The sequence below is a fragment of the Neodiprion fabricii genome, chromosome 4 (genome assembly GCF_021155785.1).
Source record: "Neodiprion fabricii isolate iyNeoFabr1 chromosome 4, iyNeoFabr1.1, whole genome shotgun sequence".
NCBI classification, from domain to species: Eukaryota; Metazoa; Arthropoda; class Insecta; order Hymenoptera; family Diprionidae; genus Neodiprion; species Neodiprion fabricii.
This window is the reverse complement of record NC_060242.1, coordinates 40,496,596-40,510,277: the sequence shown is the minus strand read 5'-3', so window position 1 is coordinate 40,510,277 and position 13,682 is coordinate 40,496,596. Positions and strand designations below refer to the sequence as shown.

The window sequence follows — 13,682 nt, the reverse complement described above, 5'->3', positions numbered from 1 at the left end:
ATTTCATTTGACACCGGTGAGACATATAATATGATAAGCCGACGTGACTGGTGATCAGAAATTGGTTCTCCTTGCAATTCAGAATGCAACGCCAAGGGGGTGCATTAAATGTTTCCTAGTAGCAGTTGAACCAAATTTAGGCAAAAATCATGCAATGATTTCATCGTGAGATCACATTAGTAAATTCGTAGAATTCATGCCATTTCTTTATTTTTGCATCAAATGAAAATACTTGGAGTTTTTTCGTTCAGAATAATGTATGAAATGGGGCTGTTGAGCACTTTTTTGTATTTGATTAAATTACAGTTTCATTCCACTCCTGGGGAGAAAAGTTGTCACCGATTTTCCGTGGGTGGTATTTTTTATCGTGATAACTAACATGCCGCCATACGAATCATCGCGAAAGTAGTCAAATATTAAATTTATTCGGTGATTCCAAAAGAGATGTTACATTTAATCAGTCATCCCAGAACGAATTTACTCCCGATTTCAAGTCAAAGCTGAGCTGATTCTTACAGTAAAGCGCAAGTGATAATCGCATGAGTGGAAAATTATTTGTTATCTTTGACTTTTCATTTCTTAAATTATTTAATTGTACCTTACGCTAGATAGTTCCGTCATGCCTCCTATAATATCCGTTTTATCGGTATGGCAATTGATCATGCTGGTATTGCATAACGATGCATTTCGTAGAGATTAACCTAACCTAACATGATCTAACATGACCTGACCTGCCGCATGCATTGCATCTCGACCACAATCTATGACTAAAGTATTTGTATGTTATATGTACAATGCATGTCGAATTGTTAAATAAGGAAGAATAAAAGGTAGCGAGACCTGAGGCTTATGTCAAAACCATCGACATATGGAAAGTACTAAACAACGGAGGATCGAATAGTCATAAGTAATTGAATTGTGGTGGAATAAAAATTTGGAGGGTTATATTGTCAAAATATGAGTCACATAGTAGTGATTCGTAGTTACAAACCAAGCGACGAACTAAAATGCCGTGAAATAGCAAAGGACGGTATAATGTCGTCCCTTAACACGGCATTCCTTGGGAACGTATTTAGAGAGGTTACGTTCGAAATGATGATCCTCTGCGCCGCCCTAATGTTCATTTTCTTTGGTGTTCCATTTACAATCTGCATTATGGTTGTACCAATCGTGATCATTTTAATCTACATCCTCACCTACGCGTCCCTCGTGACTAAGTCAATGGAAGTTGATCAAGAAATATCAAATATCCCAAGGTACGTGGAAGTACGAAATTCCATTCGCATGGGTTTGATCTCACGTCATATTTTAACCACAGGATCTACACATCCCACGCATTTTGTGGCTTCTGGGTAGCAGAGGCATTCGAGCCGTACCTAATGACGAGGAATCCGAAAGATGTGCGATATTCGATAATGACCGAGAAGCAGTTCCGTGAATCGAACGTCGATGTTTCATCTCAGACAAAGAAGACGGTAGGCATGATTGCCTTGACAAAAAGCCGGAGAGTCGACAAGGGAGCATGGATCAAGAGGCTAGCGGTCGATCGGCACTACCAGAGAAAAGGAATTGGCGCATGTCTTTTGAATGTCGCGATTCAGTTTGCGATCGATCAGAGATACGGCTCAGTGGAAACTGTAGCTTCTGAATACACGGAAGGCGGAAGAGAATTGTGCTTTAACAGAGGGTTCGAACTCAGGCAAATGTATCATAAGCAAATCGTTGGATCCTTGGTCACTGTTCTCATGTATGAGTTAACTTACCAGATAAAGCCATTGGAGAGAGAGATTGTCATTCCTCCCAAATCGCACGCAAGATCCTTTATGTGTAGTTAGCCAAATCATTATGGAAAACGGAGTGTGACGTATGGAAGCCTGATACTGATACCTTCAAATATGTTAAGCATTTATCAAATGGCACAAGTTGGTGAGCACTAGGTTGACATACCGATTTCAAATATTCTGCAAACTGTTGCACTGTTCAAATGTTATTTTTGCAACTGGACTCACCAATCGAGTCTTAATTCCTGTGATGAACATTTACATTCCCTTAACGTACCACCATCATTCACCTTTGTGTCCAGCCTCTGATTATAGTATTATTTTAATAATTACATAGTGTTAGCCGACTATGTAACTACGAGCAGAGAACAGTTCAGGCGGCTATGCCAAAAACATAATCTGCTTAGGTTTACATAGGAGCCATTGCAAATGTGTAAGGTTCTTACAATTTATAGACTTGTCTCCCAAGAGACTAAGAACAGGAAAAAAAGTATTCATTGTCACTTGAGCCGTTTTTGAAACAAACAATTTATAACGTGGGTATTATATTTTCGTCCCTAATGAATCTCTTACAATCGTGTAGTTGTACGAGGGCATATATATTGAGCTATTAGTTACAGCTAGTTTGTGATCACAGTATTCTCATGGTTTTCAACCGCTTTGATCTTGTGAGGAAACCGTGTCAGTTATTGGCGACTAAGGCGCATAGTTACATTTTTACATTTTCATACGTAATAACAATGTACATTCTTTGATGTAAAAATACATAGTTTAAGGCCGACAATAATGATTCCGCGTTACCAGTCTTGTATACAGAGCCTTTATGTGTCGATAACCAACGTGCCCATACTTGAAGCAATATATTTTTCTACTTTTTCATCGCCTTCCAGTAATTGTCTATTTCGAATCCTTCCCAATGCTTCACTTTCAATTTCGAAAGGTATCTATAACAAAAACAGGGATTTAATACCATGTTTCTCGAAAGTAGAAAATGTACTTTACATATCATTTCTCGTTCAAAGTTCCTATCAATATTTGAACGAGATTATCAGATAAGACATCTAAATAATGATTAGAGGGTTGTTTTGAGGATTCTGCTGGTTGTAGATTTAACAAATGTGGCAGATATTTGTTGTCCTTATTGCTTGACATTGCTTGAAACAAATATGCCGAGTATGCTTAGGATTTGGACGATGTTCGAGTATACTTACTTATCGGAGATATAAATTTGAAAAACTGGTGATTTCGAAAAATTAACGACGGAGCCAGGAATCGAACCTAATATCTAGAGATGCTTGACCGGAGCCTTACTCCACTAGACCACCTAACCATCCTTTTTCGAAATCACCAGTTTTTCAAATTTATATCTCCAACAATGAATTTTCTCGTAACCAATGATACTGCACATCCGCATATCATTTATTAGACGGCTTTGACCGTCTTGCGTGGCTTCCTATCAGAAGCGTAAGATTCCACTATGTAAACGTTCATCTACATACATTCTTACATCGGGTGCTCAAGAGACGAAAACTTTCTATTCATACTTACTTATCCTTTATCACAGATAAAACTTGTTTTTCACTTTCCGTTATACCGTTTATCATAACATCAAGATTCGAGTGCACAAGTTTTAGACTTTGCATGCCGATTAAGTGTGTGGTTACATCCTCGTACTGCATAGAATACCAGACCGCGAGTTTACCCAATTCGACGTTGTGGCCCTGTGGATTGGAATCATTGCTTTGCATAACTGATGAAAAACAAAATGAAACTTATTTACTGTATGTCACATCACACTTTGCAATATTCTGCGGCCTCTGAGCAGATTTTCTTAGTATCCTCCGAAGCTGGGTGCCAATCGGGTGGACCTTGGCTTGTCAGTAAACCCAAAGCTGGGGCGGCGGCATTGATTATTCCGATGTTGCATTCCTATTGGAATAAGAGACGCTTGTGAGTGCATCGAATGCTAATGGTCGATATAATCGCCTATTATTTCGTATCGATTATTATACCTTGAAGAAGGGTATGTAACTCAGAAGAGTATCGTCGATCATAGTTAGTCGCGCATAGCTCAGTATACACTGTATTTTGATGTTGCTTTTCTCGATGCATTCCTTCAGGATCGAAACCGGGTACCCGGTAATCCCGATGTATTTCGCCTTTCCGTCCGCTACTTGTCTAGAAAGTTCTGGTAAAGTTTGCGACAGAACGATGTCCAGCGACGGTGCGAACTCAATGTCGTGTACCTGCATAATTAACAATAAGACATGTAAAACGATGAACATGACAAAACTGTCCAAGTCTTCTTGGAGTCTTACTTGAATCACATCGACGTAATCCACCCCGAGTAGCTCTAGGCTTTTGTGAAAACTTTTCCTGGTTTTCTCGATAGAGAAGTCGAACATCTTCTCATAGTCTAGTTCGTATCTTCCCACTTTGGTTGCCACGTAATAGGCTTGCCGCGGAATCCCTTTCAGAGCCTTTTATCAGAATTTAAAATAATATCAAAGACATTCACCCCATGACTAAATTCTGATTAACGTACACACCTTGCCAATCACTCTCTCGGATTGACCCTGTCCGTACCATGGTGCAGTATCGATGTAGTTTACACCTTTCCTAAAAGCCTCCCTCACCGCCGCTATAGCTTCTTCTTCATTGTATTTACTGTTAACGCAAAAGAAGAAAATTTTGGTGTAGAATCGTCGTTACTCAGCCAAATCACGAGGCTGCAGTTTGTCACGTTAACGTAACGAATTATCAGGGAAAAAATTATTATTGCGTAATTTTAGAATGACTTCGAAGGAGTTGGCTTTTCGATATAAGAGTATGTTTACTTTATCATGGTTTACTGAATTTCAGATTTTCCCAAAGGTGCAAATTAACGATTTTTCCTAAATGTCCATCGTTACATTAACGTTATCAACTTCATCCTCATGCAAAGTCTAATACTGCTTTTGAATATGCTTGAATGAGGGATTTGGTGCATCGTTGGTTTTCTACTGATCTCCACTCGACGGAACTTCAATTATCGAAATCTTCGAATGCATGACTGAATGTCACGTTAACCGGTCTGACTTTCGTTGAAATGAATTTGATTCATGACTTTTCGGCTATTAAGTGTCAAGATACAATTTGGTCAGGAAACACTGTTATTTCATGTTTATGGTCATGCAACGTCATTTCTGAATCACCGCGTGATCATCACATGAGTGAGTGCGCAGTGCATCGTTGCATATGAGCGGTGTGTTTTAGTAGGGAAGATGAATCTTTGATAACATTGCGCTGTGAGATATTGTACAGTTGAACTTATGTTTGGAAAGTTGGGTCTGATACCAACGCGTAGCTCTTAAAGTGGTGCTCCTAAAGTTTCTTATCATATCGCTATCTTATCATAATAATACGAGCTCGTTAAAGGCGAGTGAACTGTTCATGGTTTGACACTGTCTCAAATCATCGGTTGTTTCATGTCTCCAACTATTCTTTAGATGAGGGATATAAGATCAGACAAGACCTTGAAGGATCACATTGGACATATGGTACATTTACATGCCCGTGTCTATATTTGATCGGCTTGCGGTCGACGCAATATGCGCATAGGTAATAAATTGCTATATTATACCGGCAAACAATAAATATTTACCCGTAATGACAGCCAAGCGCACCGCCACCGAAAGATAGCTTGCTGACCAACAGTCCCGTGTTTCCAAGGGGTCTGTATTCCATCTTGTTAACCGCTTCCAAGTCATGGAATCCCTCGACGTATGTTGGCGGAAGCATTTCGTTTCTTTTTCTATTATTCTTTACTGAAATTCACGAGTTACCAGCAATCCCAATCGTGTACACAATTCCCACGAAAGAGATAAGATTAAAGCATGTTCAATCGCTAGTCGTGCAAGCGTTGCACACGTAGAATCCGCGTCTATTCCGTCAACTTGCGTAAATATCAAACTGTCGAAATATACTAGAAGTGGACGGGAACTAGGAGATAGACAGGCTAACGAATAGTCAAATACGTTGGGTGACCGACGCTAGTTTGTCCTTGAAGTTAATTTAAAGGTACAAGGTGAACTATGATGTATTAATAGGACGTATTGCAATGCGTGTACTATGACTCTATATAAAAATTGCATTGCTGTAATACGTCTCATCGATGAGATTTATTTCTTACTCAGATAGTTTTAAAAATGAATATTTAATGCACCTCAGCTGCTGTTTAAATATTCAGGTTAATGACTCCTCATTTAACGTTTCATCGAAGTCATCAAACTGTTTTACTTATCACAGTTGATATAACACTGTGTTATACCGAGCCTTGTAACAACCAGCAATTTGATAACTCATTGCATATTAATGACCAATCGTTAAAAACCATTCGTTTTGATTTTTGTTGTTGTACCAATCAATTGTCAAAAAATACGATTTATAATAGTTATGTTTTTCGCGCCAATATTGAATTCAAATTGAATCGTCTATTGCTGCGATCGTAAGGTACGTAAATCTACCGAGAATAAATGTTGCACTACTATTGAAAATGACCGGAGTACGTCACATCAATGAACGCGTGAAAAAAATAACTTGACGCATATCAGGAATAGATTATAATACCTACTTGGTATTCTTCTTAAGCTCGTTGATAGCGAACTGATCAAATTTTTTTGCAAGGCAAATGTGCAAGTATGATGTAAATATATGCTTGTCGGTATCTCTTCCTCAGAGTTCCTTTTTTAATGTTGTTAACAACGATATAATAAAAACATTATACGATTCGGGGCTTCAAGTTCAATGATCAAGTCCCACTGACCAACTCACGAATAAACGCTATGCGTATTATCATCTCTTGTATCCCCAGTGAAGAATCAGCGTTCCCCACTCATCTGGCAAAGACCAATGGCGTCAAAGCGTGCCGAGAAACACTCGTTCGAAGTAAGGAGCCCCCTGTAGCTCGGGTATGAAGCTTTCGAGAGTAAAAACGTTATCGCGTATAGGTAATTTTGAGTCATATCCCAAGAGTACGATTGCCACTTGACGGTAAGAATACCGTGGTCAATCGACTACGACTTCGTTTTTGTCTACCAGCGATGTGAACACCCAACTCATAAGTAGGTTTCCACATTTCACCTCCCACGCTCCTTAACTCGACTCCAGTTTGCACTGGCGAGATCACTTAACGGTGTCAAGTTACCGGCAGCATGTACAGTGTCAACCTACCAAAGTTTGACATTACCACACAAGTGAAAATATTGCTTTATGACTGGGCTCAGAACTCAGCGAAAAGAGTGGTCACTATGAATAGAACATCACCGCGTTACTGGAATTTTCATATGTTAGATTCTTCGCTCCAAATCTTATCATCGAATTGTTGTTAGGGTGATCTTTATCTTGCCGAATGGTATTCGAATTGTTGGTCTCTGGTGGAAATGAAAGAAACGCTTAATTGAAGTATTTCTAGCCCTTCTATCAGAGCTCGACAACAACGCTGACAATGGCTCTGCAGTTCGTTACTCGTGTGGTCCCTGCAATTAATTCTAACGACTCTCCTGGGGACCATAAAAAATATTCGTTAACGATTTGCCACCAGTCGTCAGATAATAATGCTAATCAGATCGGCGATTACGCTTGGACGTATGCAGGCATTAAAGTACTAAAATTATTAAAACATTTTGCGTAATAGCTTAAATAAGTTATTACCAACGACGATTATTCACGGTCCTGGAGTAATAGATCAGGATCTTTTCAATTTGCAATGTGAAACAACATGTCAGCTGCACACAATCTTCTTACCTTTCGCGAGCCAAAAGTGAGAGAGAGAGAGAGAGAGAGAGAGAAAAAAAATGAAGGGAAATGTCGTAAGTAAATTTTTTGCTCGAGGTACAAGCTTAAAAAGCGAGCTTTCAAGTTTTCGCACACGAACTCCCCTTTATGCGATTCACGTTAGGAATGAGACTTTAATTATACCTTTGGATTGTTGAGCGATACAACGGAGTTACGAGTATAAATAGAACCCTGCTTACTTTGTTTTTTTGCTTTTTTCTTATTCTCGCCAATTTATTCTCAACGAGTCGAGCTTTCTGTTTTCATTTCATTTTAACGCGATTATTATTTTAATTTTATTCAACCCGAGACGACACCAAAGTTGTACGGATGTATAAAAACAGAGATTCCAACAGTTACGGCCAAGCATTGTTGCAGGAATCGAGTTTACAGCTTTGTTAATTAAACGTTGTACTGACGGTGTCTCTGCTCGTTCACTCTGCCCATAACGCGATCATCACTTCATGGTTCACGATCTCCAGATTACTGATATTCTCAAAGACCCTTATTTCTCAATTCGAAACGAGTTCAGCACGTGCGGTTTTCCCCTGAAAAATAACCCTTGATGATTAGACGCATTGTAACCGAGCGTTAAGACCAGGGTGTAAACTTGCGTTTGGACTAGAATCGTGATGAAATGTCTACATGCGTGTTTACATTCATTTACATACGGAAGTGGGTTCGTTCGCCAAGCGTGCAGAGTACACTCAAGGTGTCGACCTTACACCGAAGCCAGGGAGTGAATTTCACACCCCAGGCTCAGGGTACACGACTTTCGAGGGACCAACTTTTTGCTTCGTTATTATATGTACACGTAGCCCTGAGCTGGCAGGCGCAACTCTCACTTCTATCCAGAGCTCCGTTAGCGGTGATAAATTACCTCTTCGACCGCGTGCCACCCTTTGTCCCCCTTTTTCCCGCCACCCTCGGGAACCACCGAGTGTCGCTCTAAATTTGCAACGAAAATCTTCTTCGATGGTTCCCAGACTGCACTTAATGAACCTTGTCTCAAAATGGGCCATTGATGTACACAAATGGTTAATATAGTAGAATACGGTGCTAGCCGGGTATAAGAACAACAAAAAATATTCTAAGCATAAACGTGTGTGCGTTGTAAGACATACTTAATCAAAGTTCGTGAAAACGGAGGTGTCAAACATTACACAAATATTTTCTATGTGTTCGTTTGGTGGCTTCGGACATTTTTCTTGGAGTTTAGCATAACCCAGGTACCAAATTTAATGACCGTTGGAATGTGTGCACAACATCCGATTTTCAAATAAGTAAGAGATTTGACACGTACTATAGATTGTGGTACAGTATGACTTCAAGTTTCATATTAAGGTCCCATACACACAGAACAGGCGTTGGGAACCCTTATATTATTAATATACACACCATACACTACCCACTAGTATGCGTTACAGTATTGTACAAATGGTACCCAAATCCCATTTTGTAACTTGGCAGCGTCTTTCAGATTTGATTTCGGATCTCTGGGAAACTGGATGTTTTACTTCCGTTCTTGATTCGTTTATGAGAGTACCTATGGTTTAAAACATTTCACCAAGTATGATATGATAAAGACGATGATGGAAGGATTTGTAAATTCTTCTCACGTGTTTCTCTGTTGAATTGGGCGATCCGTTGGAGATGCTCGAGCCTGTGTAGTGATACGGCGTAAATATTCCGCCTTATTTTCATTCTCTCGTTATCGCCGCCCGCCACTCGCCGACTTACGATTAGCCGTAATAACCGGCTACGAAAGTGTTGTTGCCAAGCATAGCCGAAACCTGACTGATTATGAAAATTGCCGTACTAGAAGCGGTGCTGTCAAAGCTATGATCGAACAAGGATTAAGGTGTTCTAGAATCCTTACTCACTCTCGACGAAGCCAAGAAAATTAATTACGGTGAACGCACCGTGAAAGACTGCCAGGATTAAATTTAGGTCGACTCGTTAGGAGACTTAAGATTTCTTCTTTGGCACGACCTTGTGCTTTCAAGTCTTCATTAATGCTCTGAAAAAATGGGAATCGTTTTTTTTTAACTTGAATAAAAACTACAAATTTTGCTTTGACAGGCTAGCGTAAATTAATTTTTGCGACAATTCAATTTGAAAAATTCTATGATTTATACTTTGCTTCTGGAAATATTTTCTTACGAATTGACGTCATAGATTTGAAAGAGTCTTTCGTTTCCCTTGAGCCTGATTACTCAACGAGAAAAACAATATCAAAGTAGATCGACCCGCCTCTTTGCTTGGATACATGTAAAAGTCTCGATCTCACCGGTTCTAAACAATTTAAGTGTATAAGGTAAAATTTGAGTAATAGATGACATCAAGAAATAACACCGATATCTCCACGCATACGAATTTTTCTTCAGCCTGCGAAGCATAAGCCACTTTGTCACTTGATAGTGGAAAGAGAGTGATGATGATCGGGCTCGAATAGCGGCGAGGTGTTTGTTTCTCTCGCTCTCTCCCACTCATTCACTCTCGCTAACTCTCTCCTTGTTTGCCCGACAAATTTAATCTGTCCTTGAGTTATTGAACCTCTAGAAATAGAGAGGAACAACCTTGGCTCGAGCCTTGGATATTATCGTCCGTAGTAACTCGTAGGCAGGCTACAGCCCTAGAACTTCTTAGGGTTGGGAAACTCGGCCGAAGCGTTGGCAGGGGTTGCCCGTTGCGAATTAAGTCCATCCGACGTTTCGATAACAACACTTCCCGTACGAACCATTTGTGTTCTAAATTATGATGATGCGCGATGAAATTGAGATTACTCAGTTTCCGCTCATCTAAGATTCGATACTAAAAAATTGTTATCATTTTTCTACTTTCGTCGGTTCTACAGACACTCCCATCGTACTGGCGTTTTGAAAAATTTCGACAACTCAAAACTTCACCTGCAGGTAAAAGGGTAACCGATGAACAAATGCAATATTGCTTGAACAACAAAGTATTGCTACTGGTGTTCGGGGCTTGAGATCAAATCTACTTGAAAACATCCCTAGGGTCGTTTCGTTCTGGTTCTCCTGGAGCAGAATCTCACTTAACCGAAATATCATACAATATACGCGGGCAACACATAACATGTGAGTTTATTCATCCCTGTGCAGGTCATCCGTGAGGATGTTGAAGAAAATTGCAAAGCTTAACCAATTCACGACCGCTTGGCGCGGTGTGTAAGATAATAACAATTTCGCATCAGACTGTAGGGTTTCGCTACACGGCGTATGATTGTGTACATGACCCATGTGACCCTTGCCGAAACCCCTAGAACAAGCCACTTAATCCCTGAGTGAGCTTGTAGTCTTAAGCCGCAAATTAATTTGCGGGTAGAGTGATGATCAGAATGATCTGCAAGTGAAACCGAACGGCGACGTTCGCTGGTAGCGGCTGAACCCCATCAAGACCAAAGTCAAAGTCGGTTTCTGGTTAACGAAAAAGTTCCCGGAGTTATCATCATCATCAGAAACACCTTGAGGGGGTTGGAATAAAGTGAAATTGCATCGCGTCCTCATCGCCGATGAACGTGGCCGGTAATTCGAGACTAGCAGCAGGATCTCCACGATAATCGCGTCAACTCTATTTTTGGGTTCTAATTCTGCGAAGCCGGTTATCGCCCAGGACACGCGAGTACGCCATTAGCTTGGCGGCTGCGACTTGGACTCGAATTCGCGGGCGTCTCGCTCTTCCATGCGACCCTCTGACCCTGGTGATGACTCGCTACATCCCTTGCCCTTCCAGATCGGCCGATAACCGAACCGAATTATCGACTCTACCTCATTGTCAGTTCAGGTGCAAGAGGGGAATAATGAATGACCTAAAAACGACGCAGTGGATGATTCCAATGGATCTCTTCCTTTTCTCTTAATGCTGAGAACTTCCAGGAGGGCAAAATGTGCTTCCACATGAGCTTGGATTAGTTTTTGGCATGCAACACAGACAGCTGCTGGGGTTTTCGCTTCATAATAAACCGGACCGTCGGAAAGATAATTAACGTAACATCGTGGATGGCTTGATGCTCCATATTCTGACCTGTATCGGAGATACCTTCTCTAGTGCATACTGCAATCCTCGGCCAAGCAGTCAACACTGATTTACTACTCTTGGTAGGTGTATAGGAATAATGTTCGAACTGTTAATCCCGACATATTGCTCAAATTCTGCACCTGCTTCAGGGACCAGGTGACTCAACTTTACAAAATGTGGCTTTGAGTGGGGACCTAAGCCTGCTCAAGCTTAAGAAAGTCATGTTGGCGTAGTCTAAAAATTGAAATGATTGATGTTTTAAAATTAGTCAATGCATAATTTTCTTTAGAGAACCTTTTTTTCACAGGACTTTCATAGAGTCGACTCTGATATCTAATTGCACATCAGACTGTTTAACTTAACCGAATTTTTTAGTGTCACCTACGTTCAGTCCTTGAAAATTAATTTTGTTCGAAAGCTCGTTGCCACGCGACGTTTATAAATATACAAATTTTGTTCTAAGGATCGGTGCAACAGCTGTTAACGAAGTTGTTTTGTCGCCTTCTTTCCATCACCCCTGGCGTAAAACTTTTAGAAAGTTAATTTTGCTTACCTCGTGACTCACTTCCTGCAGCACCGTAGAGATTTCGCCTTCTTTTTTCCAGGAATTTTCAGTGCTGTTCCTTCCCTTCCTTCCTTCCTTCCTTCCCTGTTTTCCGCACGAAACACAAACTAATGTCGACGTGGCAGCTATTTCGCCTCGTCATCTTCTCCTCGCTCTCTCTTGTGAAATATAGCGCCTTGCACCCCGAGCTGGAGACACCGGTGGCTATTAATTGCCACGAGTTACTGTAGGCAGCAGAATTCCCGTTCCCGTTTTCGACCCTGGCAGCAAGCTGCAGCACTAAGCACAACTTCTGCACGTTGTTACAAGCTACACCCCACATCCCCGAGCCATTTCCGGTTCACAGTCAGAGCGCTGCGGAATGCTAGCGAGTCGGTTTAATCTCTGTGTATATATGTGCGATATTAAGGTTTTGCTCGATCGTTCGTAAAAGTTTTATTGGATTATTTCATGCCGCCCGGTTCATGGCCCAGTCGTCGTGCTTCCACTCTTTTATCGTAACTCTGCGGGCCGCTTTAACTGCCTTGCAGTTGTCCGGAAGGGATGTACCGTCATAGCATTACACACTGCTGTTTGAACAGTTGGACAAAAAATACCGATTTCTGTCTAACACCGTGTCATCATAGTCTCGTGTCTCAAGAACTGATGAATACTTTTGAGGTACAGTACAATTGAAGATTGATTAATGCCTGCTTGAAGTCGTTTTCTGAGATGGCGTTATTTTTTTAATCTGCTTACGGACATTTGAAAGACATGTCGAGGACTTGGACTACTGACAAAAATAAAAGTTTCAGTTTTGGGTACATCTCGGTGAAAGTGTGCAGGTTGTGAACTTTGTCAGAAGAACAGACTTCAGCCTCTTCCGCATTCAAGACGTATTAACAGGAAGAGAGAGAGAGAAAGAGAGAGAGAGAGACGGAGAGTAAGAGAGAGAGAGAGAGAAAGAGAGATAGATAGAGGCGGAGAGTAAGAGAGAGAGAGAGATAGAGAGAGAGAGAAATAGAGAGAGAGGGAAATCTCTGAAAATTAGTCAGAGCCCGCGCCTTCCAGAGGTGTAATGCAATGTACCGTCTTAACGGAGGTGTGAGAGCCGTTGGGATTCGTTGGTGGAACGAGTCGCAGCAGAGTTGGAAACGTGCGAAAATGGAACCATTAACCAGGTGGTCCCCTCGGTACTGTTGGGTCCCACCCCTGAGATCCCGACAAAGAGCTCCATCCCTGCAGAATTGACTCCAGCTCTCTCTTGCCTGTTCGTATCATCTTCTCGTCCTGTGATAATACAAGACTTTGCCCACGCGGGAAGACGCAGAGTTCTGTTAGTGTGCGAATAAACAGGATCATCCCGAGTTTAGGGATTTCTCTAAAGGCTTCTACCCGTTGACAGCTGAAACTAGACCAAGAATTATCCTGGAGGCGTTTGATACAACCGATTCACTAGTTGGAAACGAATTCGCGGTTATCCTTGGAAGCAAAGAGGTGTTCTT

General features: G+C 41.1%; 2 protein-coding genes across 5 annotated transcripts; one reads left to right on the top strand and one right to left on the bottom strand.

Moving 5' to 3' along the window:
- Positions 1-727: 727 nt before the first annotated feature.
- On the top strand, positions 728-2,664 carry LOC124179521. The gene is made up of 2 exons (XM_046564002.1): positions 728-1,256; positions 1,319-2,664. The coding sequence occupies exons 1-2, from the start codon at positions 958-960 to the stop codon at positions 1,833-1,835; spliced, it is 816 nt and encodes a 271-aa protein (XP_046419958.1). The 5' UTR covers positions 728-957; the 3' UTR covers positions 1,836-2,664.
- On the bottom strand, positions 2,310-6,598 carry LOC124179520 (L-galactose dehydrogenase-like). 4 transcript variants are annotated; one of them, XM_046564000.1, is made up of 8 exons: positions 6,394-6,598; positions 5,425-5,732; positions 4,331-4,448; positions 4,100-4,261; positions 3,794-4,027; positions 3,579-3,710; positions 3,330-3,502; positions 2,310-2,725 (listed from the first exon to the last, which is right to left on the bottom strand). In XM_046564000.1, the coding sequence occupies exons 2-8, from the start codon at positions 5,559-5,561 to the stop codon at positions 2,650-2,652; spliced, it is 1,032 nt and encodes a 343-aa protein (XP_046419956.1). In that variant the 5' UTR covers positions 5,562-5,732; positions 6,394-6,598; the 3' UTR covers positions 2,310-2,649. The 4 variants fall into 4 exon arrangements, with proteins under 4 accessions (XP_046419956.1, XP_046419953.1, XP_046419957.1 ...); XM_046563997.1 differs by having other exon boundaries at positions 5,425-5,587; XM_046564001.1 differs by lacking the exon at positions 5,425-5,732 and having other exon boundaries at positions 6,394-6,492.
- Positions 6,599-13,682: the final 7,084 nt, after the last annotated feature.